We start from the raw sequence: 12,056 nt of genomic DNA on the forward strand, positions 1-12,056 counted from the left end.
CTGGGCCAGCTGGTCGTTCCAGAAAGCATACAGAAGCAGGTAAACTGAGCAGGTTGTTTTGTATACCTAGAGGGTGGATAGAATAATGGAGCATATGTGATATGACAGTAGAAGGACTAGAGAGATGGCTCCATGGGTAAAAGCACTTTCTGCATCTCCAGGCATCCAGAGTTCAGTTTCCAGTACCCAGTCATGTAGTTCACAACTACCTGTACTGGAACGTCTGAAATCCAACATTGTCTTCAGGTCTCTGAGGGCACAAGCACACATACTGAAACACCAACATACACACATGCACACACACACACATGCACACACACACTAAAAAATAACCCACGTCTTTTGAAAAAGAACTAAAGAGATGAAGACACCAGCTGGAGGTGGAGAAGGTGCGAGGGAGAAGGCATTGGGGCAGGAGAGAGATGAAGAGGTAAGAACAAAGTGTGATATATCTGAAGGTACCATGAGGAATCACGTTGCTTTGTGAGCTAACATGAGAAAAACTGAAAATGTATTTAGGGGAAAAGCAGACTAAATATAAAAAGATAAAAATAACAAAATCCAAAACACGTTGGATCACAAGAACATCTGAACCAACTCTCACAAGATCAACCTTGGACCATCAGTCGTCTCAGAAAGGAGTGAAATATGAGGTAATTCAAAAAGCTGCAGCTACTCTCCTGGCAGCTGTCTCCTCTCCTGGTGGTCAGGAACAGCCCTTTGTGGTTAATTGTCCTTGAAGCTGACAGCAGGTTGCTCCCAATGTATCAGACACTAAAGCACCAGGCCATTTGCCTGTGCATATGTGCTCATGTGGCTTCTGCATTGTCAGCCCCAGCCTTTACTGCAACATCACCACCACCATCCTCACCACCTTATTGGGCTTTTCTAGGGGATTGTAGGGTGAAACACCACACAAGGAAAATCAGGTCTACCATGATTTCGGAGGAATCCCACCAATACACCACTCACTTCAAAACTGTTCATAACAATATGAAAATCCCCAACACAGAAGCTCCTTGGCTCACAGCCCGTCTCTAGGAAAGCCTTGGTAGCCCTCTGGAGTGCTTGCCTACTTGGCTAAGTAAACTTTGGCTTTACTCTGAGTCTCTCGACTAAATGTTTTCCATCTAGAGGCTAGGAGCTAAGAGATCAGTAAAACAAAAGCATTTTGCTTTCCTTGTTCAGAAGAATAGCACTTTGGGAATTATTCCCAGTGGTCATCTGACTGTGTAAGTAATGAATCCTCCTTCACTCTTTTATTTCTATGTGTTTATTGGCTTTCCCCTCACCAAGGGTTGACTCATTCTTGTCAGAGCTCCTGGACTCAAGCCTGCCTCCGCTTGGTTCCTCCAGCTTCTATCACATCAAGAGATATGATATCACTCATATCAAGAGAAAATGATAAAATTAAAACACAATTAATTGTATTATAGTTTGGCAAACTTGGGAGTAAGCCCAATCCTGACATGTTCACTTCTTCCTTACAAAGTATTGTAATTTATATAAAAAAAAATACACAATAAGGATAGGAACTTTGCATGTGTAGAGTCAGCTATGGGACTGTTACACCAGCTCTCAGTGATAAGCTCTTCTCTTGGTCCCACTGGCGCGGGTCTCTGCTGATTGGCCATTCTTACCCTCAACTATTTCCTGGAATGAGAAAAGGTCAATTTAAAAAGATACTTACTCAAGAGTCCATCCACCACTGTGTTTAGTTATATAAGAGCTCAGAGGGAAAATGAGTCAAGCATCACTGTATTTAGTAGGAAAGGGAATTGTGTCCTTTCAATAAATCTAAGATGGGTATTTTGTTTTGGGAAGTCTTTAATAGGAACACCCTTCATTTGTAATAGTGACAATGTTTCAATAGTATACTAGCGGAGAAAAATTATATTTAAATATAGTATTATGTAGCAGCTATTTCATAAAATATGTACCATACACACACACACACACACACATATACCAACATGCTAAGGTCTTCATTTTGGTACTGAGACACCAAGATACAGAAGAATAGAATACTCAAACAAATACAAGAGTCAGGAGTGGTAGTACCCAGAAATGTCCAGACTTCAGGAAGCTATAGCAGGAGGATTGGGAGTCCCAGGCCAGACAGTGTTACACAGGCAGACCCTTCCGCCAGACAGAAGTTGCCATCTATGGCCAAGCTACTGCATCTGTGGCAAAAGCGAAAAGTCACACAGAGAAGAATGAACACAAACTTCCAAGTACAGGTGACATAAGACATGGCAGGAAGAGAGAGCCAAGCAAACTCGTATGGTAATTTCTTAATCAACTAAAGATTGAATCTACTATGAAAAGATGATTGCTTTTTGCCTGTATGGTGTTTTGTTACCACTGTTATAAAGTTTTGTTCCACTGTATAGGTTTTGGAATGCTTGTTACTTTACAGCTTATGAATAATTTTTTCTACACTGAAAGTCCTGGATACAAAAGGGAAAAAGAATAACTCAATCAAGTGAATATTCAATACACCTATAGAAGTGATTTTCATACTGTGTGTGTGTGCGGTATGTGGTGTGTGGTGTGTGTGTGTGTGTGTGTGTGTATGCCTGTATGCATGTGTGTGTGTGTGTGCGTGTGTGTGTGTGTGTGTGTGTGTGTGTAGTATTTGTGCCTGTGCGTGTGTGTATGTGTGTGTGTGTGGTGTTCATGTGTGGCTATGGGCAGATTCATGTCTGCATGTATGTGGTCCATGAACATTAATGAGCAGTTCATACCCAGCATGTACAGGGAGAGTACATAGAAGGGCATTAGGTATCCTCCAATAATGCTATCTGCTTCACTGACTGACATGATCTCACACTCTACTGCATGTTCCCATTTCAGCTAGAATGGCTAACCAACTGGCCAAAAAGCTCTTGGGTTCCACCGATCTAAGCTGGGGTTAAAGGCCTATGAATCCCTGCTTAGCTTTATATATGGACTTGCGATTCGAACTCAGGTCCTCAGGCTTGCACAGCAAATGCTCTTACCTACTGAACCATCTCTCCAGTCCCCCTTTCCACAAAATACTTAATCACTAAAACTGCCAAGAAAAGCACTGATATGCAGACTAATATCAAAGAGCTCCCTTACAAACTGCATTAAATACTATTTGGGCAAGACAGTCAAACCCCAGAAATAATCAATCATGGACCCTATCAGAGATCTTCATTTCAAAGAATGTTTTTTTTAAGCTGCAGCTATTACACTGGTAACAAATGATCATCACAGACTTGAAGCCAGAAGGGGAACTATTACATTCCTTAGGCAGCTGTTTACAGTGTCCTGAGGTTTCATGATGTCTATCTAACACAAGAAAATCTACGTTCAAAACCAAAGTGTGGGTTCCAGAGCCTAGAACAGTAGTGTAAAATTTGTAATGCACAAGCGAGTCTCTACCTGTGAGCATCTCAGAAATGGCCTAGGACCAAGAATAAATTATCATTACAGGACTGTAACAAGCAAGTCTACCACATTATCTGAAAATATTTTAAATTTACTAGCACAAGCTGTGATTTAATATATGCCTTTTTATGCTTTATTTATAAGACAGTATAGATGAATTTTAATTTTAATTTTTTTGTAAAGTCCTACACAGATGGATACACGTTATGACCCTCTATAGTGGTTTGAATATGCTTGGCCCATAGGGAGTGGTACAATTAGGAGGTGTGGCATTGTAGAATGAAGTGTGCCACTGTGAAGGTGGATTTTAAAGCTCTGCCCAGTGCAGAAAAGATCCTTTTCTCCTGGCTGAGGCCAAATCAAGATGCAGAACACTCAGCTCCTCTAGCACCACTCCCGTCTAGAAGCTGCCTTGATGATAATGGACTGAAATTCTGAACCTGTAAGCCAGCCCCAACTAAACACTGTTCTTTATAAGAGCTGCCTTGGTCATGGTGTTTCTTCACAGCAATGAAAACCCTAACTAAGGCACCCTCTAATAATAAATGTATTATTTACATTTTATTTACATGTTCAACTCAGAAATTTTCCCATCTAGAAGTAATTGTCGGGTTTCATGTTAAGGTATTCTCCTTAGGGATAACAAGAAGGGAAACTAAATAACTGAACAGGTTAAGGCACTTCCTGCCAAGCCTCAGGACCAGAGTTTGATCTGCAGTACCCACATGGTGGAAGAAGAAAACCAGTTCCTACAAGTTGTCGTCTTGTCTCTACATATGAAACAAAGGAATATAATTCTGAAAGAATGTGTCATGATAAAGAAAGCAAGTAAGAAGAACAAAAGCTGACTGTAGGACTCCTTATCAGTGTTCTGCTTTACAGTAAATGTGAACTTTAACCTTCTAAAATGTATGCTTTTCAGACTCCAACAGCTCCATGCTAGAAAGATACTACTGCAATCTCTAATAGCCCACCCCAACCTCAGGGTCACTGGCAGCATCTCTGATACCTCTGATCTCGAGCAAGCTTCTTTTCCATGCACTGCAGGGCCAACAGCCCAGGGTCAGCAGGAGTACTTAAGGGAAATGGATCTCCCTCCCTTTTCTACTTCCCTCATATGAAAATCTCTGAGTAGGAAAATGAAGTACCCTAGATCTAGATAGGCATGGGGTGGGGCAGGGGTGGAGCACACACCAAATGGGGCTGAAGGCTAACACAATAACAGAGTTGTATTGCAGTAACCTTATTAAGGGAAAGTCTGGACCTATTCCTGGAACTCCCCAACTCTTCTCCTCCTTACCTTACCAGCACTCACCCCCCCCCCCACATTACGGTTTCCTTCTCAACCACACCTGCTAGCGTGGCACAGGCTTGTTATATCAGCTTCTCTGGAGGCTAAGGCAGGAGAACACTAAATTCAAGGACTCCTAAGCTATAAAGTAAACTCAAAGCCAGGTTGGGCAAATCCTAAGTATTTGTCTCAATATTAAAAAGTTAAAAATAAACAATAGTTCTGTGTTAGAGCATTTGCCTAGCATGCAATAGTCGCTGCTAGTCTCAACCCTTAGCACCAGTGAAACAGCACACACACACACACACACACACACACACACACACACACCATCAGTCCCAACTGCATAAAGAAAGCTACCCTAGCACCCACCACCCCTTGATGGACTGGCTGAATTCTTTGTCTGCATACTTACCTTTAGGTACATTTGTGTGTGTGTGTGTGTGTGTGTGTGTGTGTGTGTGTGTGTGTGTATGTGTACACCTAAGGCCTCTTCCCACAGGACTCTTTCTTTCCCAAATCATATGTAAATCTTTTTTAAAACATTTTCTCAACAAACTCTAACTTTGCTTCTAATATAAATGCTCTTATATAGTTCTTTATTCAATTCAGTAACTCCCTATTACTGTCCCTTTATACTTCCTGTGCATTTTTCTACTAAAGTTTATAAAAGATTCTTCCACACTGGGAAAAAGTTTGAGTTCTCTCCCTTATCTAGGATGGAATCTCACTACGTAGCCCAGGCTGACTTGGAGCCTGTGATCTTCCTACCTCTGATCCAGAGAGCTAGAAAGACAGACATGAACCACCATGCCAGACCAAGGTTTGAAAGAAATTGAAAATGAGGTGGAAATGGAGGCAAACAGATCTCCACATTCACAGTTAGACACTGTTCCCTTCCCACAACTCCCAGATCCTCATTTTCCTCTTCTTTAAATGCTCAGGGGGTATTTTATCCAAAAGAGAGGGTCTACAAGCTGTACTAAGTACCAAATAGCTGCATGAACTATGTTAAAAACAAAACAAAACAAAACTTTAAACTTCAGGAGAGGAAAAGGAACATATTTCTTTTAGTGGATCAAAGACATCTGTTCTTTTTCTCTCAAGACTACCTGGCATGGGGTCATGGGACACTCCCAGAATTCCTAAGGGAAAACAGACAGAGGTTCATCACAATTTCTGCTCTGGACTCCAAAAGAACAGCACCAAGTCAAAGTAGGACAGAAGAGGAGGGAACTAGTGTGACTAGTCCTGTCACCACACCATGCACTGTCCTCCCCACCACACTAGACCCGCTCTGCAAAGAAAAGGAACAGGTGTACATTCAGAAACAAGTCAAAGCAAGAAGAGAAACATGGAACTAGAATATCAACTGAGTCTGATAAGTCAGGAGAGAGGACAGAGGGAGGAGACAAAACACTATTGTTATCAGGCACCAAAAGACTACATGCAATATCTTTTATAGATATTATTTGACCAAAGAGAAACTCCCGTTCAGTAACCCACAGCTGTATTTGAAGGGTCATATTAAAGCACTATGAAACTGTGTATAAGCTGTCTGTAATGCAGAGGATCACAAGGAAAAACAGGCAGTGGCCTTCCGGAATTATTTTCATTTGGTTGTTCCTTTTGTGATCTGAGCACCTTCTGAGAGCTCAGGTAAGAGGCATATACTCCCATACCTGGTTTATTCAGTGCTGAGGGTCACCTAATCCAGGGCTTCCTGCATGCTGGGTAAACACCATCACCTGGGCTACACCCTCAGCTTCCCCCGTTTGTAACATATGTGTATATTTCTCTTTACTTCCACAATAGAGGTAAAGAAGGATTGCAATAGCCAAGTCTAAGCATCAAGCTATATGACTACTTCACGGGCATTAGTTTATAACTCATCTGCATATTATGTTACTTCTAAGTATTAAAAGTTCTCCATTTTAACAACGACAGGCTCTCATGTGATAGAGAGATTCTTTCTATCCAAAGCTGTCAAAACGAAACCATTCTCACATTTGGAATATTGTAAATTAAAGGCACTTCATTCAAGTGTTTAACAACAGCAGGAAGGAGGACACTGCTCTAACCTTGGATTTATTTCTTAAAAGCAGAAGATGAGGTTTCCCAGTAAAAGGAATAGCATCCTTATCATCAAGGACAGATGCAGAGATGCCACTAGACCCAGAGTAAATTGTACATACTTCATAAGAGAAGAACCCTTAGCTGTTGTTTACACTGTACACAGAATTAGTTTCCTTTTCACAGTTGGTTACCCTTTGCCCCATTCAACGAGTGCGGGTGCTCTCACTGTGCTCTCACTGTTCCTCATGCTCTTCTCTATGACGGCTCCTGCACCAGTAATGCTAGTACCTGTTTGCAATGCTTTCTCCTCTAACTCCAACATCCATCTAGCTCTGAAATCCTGTTGGGACTCCCAGAAGATGACAGTGCAACACCATAGGCCCTGTGCACCTACATACAAGCATCAATATAATTAAAACTTGTGAAACTGGCACAGGACAGTTTCTTTTCCCCCAGTTCCCCCCAGACTTAACAGGTAGTCAGTTTTCCTGTATGCATTCACAGTAGACCCCTCTCACGTACAGAAAGCCTCTGACATAGGAAGACCTGTGTGCTTTTACTTAATTGTTCATATTTAGCAAGTATTTTAAGGCTAGAAGGTTATATAATAATGTGTGATGTATAATCTTGAGTCAAATTCTTACATATGAAGAAAACTTTTTAAAATCAATATTAAGAGATCAGGTTCCACTATAATAGCATGGCATGATAACCCTAAGGGTACAGTAGTGGCATGTATACCTTGGTGGTAACTAAGAGCTCTCTAATTAGACTAAAGACCCATTCAACAAGAGGGAAGTCAGATCTGGTACTGGAACCCTGATCACTCCTCAGGACTAGTGAAATCATAGATCCAGAAGAAAAAGCTCCCAATGCTACTTTTCTAAACTAGCATAATCCCTGATCACTACTCTATCTGTGCTTAGAACCAGATATGTGTAGTCCTCTTTGAAGAAACTTCTCAATGCAACAGAGACTATTACTAAAAAAAAAAAAAAAAAAAAAAAAAAAAAAAAAAAAAAAAAAAAAAAAAAAAAAAAAAAAAAAAAAATTACACCCAATTAACATCCAGAGTTATAAAGTCCAATCCCAGGATACATTGCAAAACAAATTCCTCACCTAAGGCTTAAGGAACATTGCAGACGAGGTGCCAGAAAGACTAACTTTGGACCCCTTTCCCCTAACTAGGCTGCTCTGCTGGCCTTAGTGGGATAGGATGCACTTAATACTGATGAGACTTGATGTGCCAGGGCAGGTAGGGCACATCCCCTTCTCTGAGAAGAAGAGGAGCAGCGGGGAATGGGAGAAAAGCAGTTGGGGGTGGGGTGGGGGTGAGGGACTGATAGGAGAAGGGGGAAGAGGACTTTCATCTGGATCTAAAGTGAATGAATAATTATATTAACGAAGAAAAAAGAAAACTAAAAGAGCGATCTAAAGGATGGGGAAATCTGTGAGACTGTCTTCTGGTAATTTCAGAAGCTGTATCCATAAAGTCTAATGTGGCTGCCTAGACATAGTTCTGAACAAAGAGCGCTGCAATAGACATGGTGAAGTAGACTGGAGGAGGAGGGGGCTCACAGGCCGCAGCCCTCCAGAAAGAACTATAGGTAACTAAGGAATGATGAGAGTGGGAGAAATAGACTGCCCCAGGGAAGAGCACACCAATCAGCCCTGAAAAAGATTTACAAGTAACATTATACAGAATTACCAGGTTGAAGTTAGGTATACATACACATATATGCATGTAGCAATAATTCATGAAGAAAGAAGCCATGAATTTGAAAGAGCGCAAGGAGAGGTATATGGGACATAAAGGGAGGAGGAAGGAGAAGGGAGGGAGAAATGATGCAATTATAATCTTTGTGCTGGAAATTATGGAGAGGATAACTCTATATTACATTCCATTGTGCTAGCAACCAGGGATCCAGCCATGATCACAAATAGACTCAGCAGTGCAACCAGGACCCCAAAATGCAATTACTGAATATTATAATAATATTGTATTCTTTTTTACAATTTCTTCCTTTTTTATTAACATCTTCTTTTGTCATCTCATGATATATTTCTTATGCTAAATTTTCAGTCAACATGTTGCAATAATTGTATGTAAGGAGGGGCATGCTATACACTCAGTTTGCAGTCTTCTACAGCTGTCATGGTCCTCAGGACTTGCTTAATGGTAAGAGTTTTTAATCTATGTATATTGCCTAGTCCTTCTAAAAATAAATACTGAACAAAAGAAGGGGGGGAAAGAAGTAGGTTCTGGACTTTATAAGGCAAGCTAGAAGCTCAACACTTAAATGACATTATTACCCCTGCTTCTTGGTAAACACCAGGTTTCACCTTTTGCATGACATTGACACCTTTCTGGAATCAGATCTCAGTTCCCTGACTCAGAGATTCTGAGAAAACGAACCGAAGATTGCATCCCAATGAGTAACAGGGAAAGAATCGCTATTTCCATGGTCTCTGTGAAGAATGGAGAGACTAAAAGTCATGGAGCAAGCTGGGGCCTATATATTTTACAGATGTTATTTTTACTACTTATTCCTAGCAAACACGACTATGCTATTGATGTCCAGCCCATCATGGCAAAGAGAAATTAACTAGGGTCTCTCTCCTCAAAGACCTTATGTTCTAATATAGTAGAAATACTTACATTCAACCAAGTCATAAATTGCTACACTTTACAGAGATGTCCTGTTACCTCTTCTCTTGCAAATACAATTTCAATTGCCAAGGGTCCTGCAGGACAGAAGACTCAGTAGCAGCCACAGATTTGGGCTGGAAAGAGGCCTTGGCAGGAGATATCAGCCTGCAGTGTGTGAAAAGCTCTACAGCTCCACGGTGTGAGCCCCGTCAAGCCTGAACCACACCTTACTTCCCAGCAGAACCAAGTGTAGCAATCGCTGGAAAGATGGGTAGGTCATACTCCGCCCATCCCTGGAGACAACCCAAACTATTTTAGGTATAAATGATAAATGATGGAAGATTCTCTCTGCTTTAAGTCAGAGTCTTTGAAATCATCTGGCTACTTGAGAATACCTGCAACCCAACTGTATTTCGTCGGGTCCCTCTCACTGGGGTTCTGGAGTTCTGGAGTTCATGAACTCCAGACTCCATACTTGTTACTTCATGCTATCTACACATTGTCTTCTGCACTAGACTGAAAAGCTTTTTCCTTTTCTCTGCCCCCCAGCCCAGTGCAACTACTTCCAAGTTCAACAGATTTGTGTTGAATTATTAATAGGTGCCAAGCACAGTGCCAGGCAATGAGAAACTACCTGCCAAAGAGTAAATAATGAAGGAGAGAGAGTCAGCAACTCAAACATGCGATCTAGTCTAATGGAGCATAATACCAGATGAGGAGGGGTATAAGGGAAGGAATATCCAGGGGCTGCAAAGGGATGCTCCCCAGTGAAACAGGGGAAGGCTACAGACCCCAGCAGCTACGTATGAACTAGAAACAGAATCTGGGGAGTCATATGCAGTACAAAGAACACAGAGATAAAATGTCTGAAAGAGGAACAATGAAAAGACTGGTATACTAGTTGTATGTATACAAGGCAGCCTTAGAAAGGGATGCTGAAAACACTGTTGCTAAAAAATTAATAAAGTCGACCATATTGAATACACAAAGTTTCTGTCCCAATGCTTACCTCCCTGGAATTGATTTTGTTGACCCTGGGATCTCTGGTACAGGGCGATGCCTTAGTAGAAATGATCGAGAAGGTCTGGAAACCAACTTGCTCCGGCTTCTCATGGGACCATGGACTGGTGAGGATGGAACGTACAGTTCATTCACAACCATCTCTCCCTGAAACTGAAAGAACGGGGTTGGCGGGAAGCTTTCTAATACGCCATTCGTCCCGTTTCCAGAATGTGTGTCTGATGTTGGACAGTCCCCAGAGGGAAGACATTCAGTGTTTGTACTAAGTTCCTTGCTGGAATCTTCTGATGTCAGATTGCCTTTTTCTGTGTGTTCTCCTCCAACTGTGTACTCCACAGCCTTCTTCGTAATCAAAGAATCTATTTTGACATTTACACCACCAAATAAAGAATCTTTCGAAGAATCCACATTCTGGTGTAGCTCTTCTTCTGGACAGGGCAGGTCATATGACGAAAGACATAGCTTATCATGTGATTTCGGAGACTGACAGTTTCCTTCACTAAGGGTACTGGTTGTAACCATCTCTGATGGTGCTGGGCCAGGTCTATGGACAGTAACAGAATCGGAACATTCTATGCCGGTGTTGCTGCTGGAAGATGGATCACTGTGTTGTTGCTCTTTTGTGGTGCTGCCGTTCTTTGCCTTATGCACATTTGCATATATGGGGAAGTCTTGCATTTTTGAAAAGATCATTTGTAACTGTTTCAGTATCCTCCTACGGTGCCCCGTAGGTGATATTCCAATCTGATGGAGCACGCTGTCATTTATCGACGTGCAGTCCTTCACAGTATAAAAACCAAATTCACGGAAATGTAAGAGGTACTGCTCCAAATTGATGCTCATCAGGAAATCTCTGATGTCCGCATTTACTTCGCTGACTGAGGACATAATGGTGGCTTCATTACTATGTGAGTATTAAAAGCTGCACCATGAGACACACACACAAGGAAGTACTTCTTATGGGTTTTTCCTCCCTATCACTTCTGACAAAAGTCTTTAGAATGTTATTTTCTGTTCATGTGCTCAAACCTGGAAAATATAATTAGGGTATTTTTATTATAAGAAAATATAATAATATATAAAAATAAACTATACACACACACACAGACACACATACATATTCTTTTAGTGGTGCTGGGAGTAAATTAAAAATCTTCAGACATGCTAAGCAATCACTTTATCCCCAAGCCTCATCCCCAGCCCAGGTTTCAATTAGCAAAGCCTGGTTTTATGTTAAACTTACTCTTGGAAAACAAAACAGAAATAAGTCATCAATTGCCACCTGCAAGACTAGACTGTCCTATGGCCTTGAAAGCCAATTCCCAGGCTTAACACAACGTTGCAGAACACAAGTGCTGTCATAATACCAAAATTAAAACGAGTCTCACAAACATATACATGTGACAAAAACTTAATGTATATCATTAGCTGATATAAAAGTCCAGGGCAAATGATGAGGACAGGTTCTCAAAGCCTTTGTGGAAGTTCTATAATGTTCACTGTCTTAGTCAGGGTTTTTATTCCTGCACAAACATTGTGACCAAGAAGCAAGTTGGGGAGCAAAGGGTTTATTTGGCTTACACTTCCACATTGCTGTTCATC

The 12,056-nt window shown here is 41.3% G+C and overlaps 1 protein-coding gene across 4 annotated transcripts in view; it reads right to left on the minus strand.

Moving 5' to 3' along the window:
- Positions 1-12,056, minus strand: part of Arap2 (ArfGAP with RhoGAP domain, ankyrin repeat and PH domain 2) — a 164,701-nt gene that overhangs the window by 137,284 nt on the left and 15,361 nt on the right. For all 4 annotated transcript variants that reach the window (XR_003836690.1, XM_021162421.2, XM_029477281.1 and 1 more), the window contains exon 2: positions 10,444-11,483. Coding sequence is in view for 3 of the 4 variants with exons in the window: in XM_021162421.2 (XP_021018080.1) it covers positions 10,444-11,342 (899 nt within the window). In the remaining variant the exon portion in view is untranslated. The remainder of the gene's footprint in view (positions 1-10,443; positions 11,484-12,056) is intronic.

This window comes from Mus caroli, chromosome 5 (assembly GCF_900094665.2).
Source record: "Mus caroli chromosome 5, CAROLI_EIJ_v1.1, whole genome shotgun sequence".
In the NCBI taxonomy this organism is placed as follows: domain Eukaryota; kingdom Metazoa; phylum Chordata; class Mammalia; order Rodentia; family Muridae; genus Mus; species Mus caroli.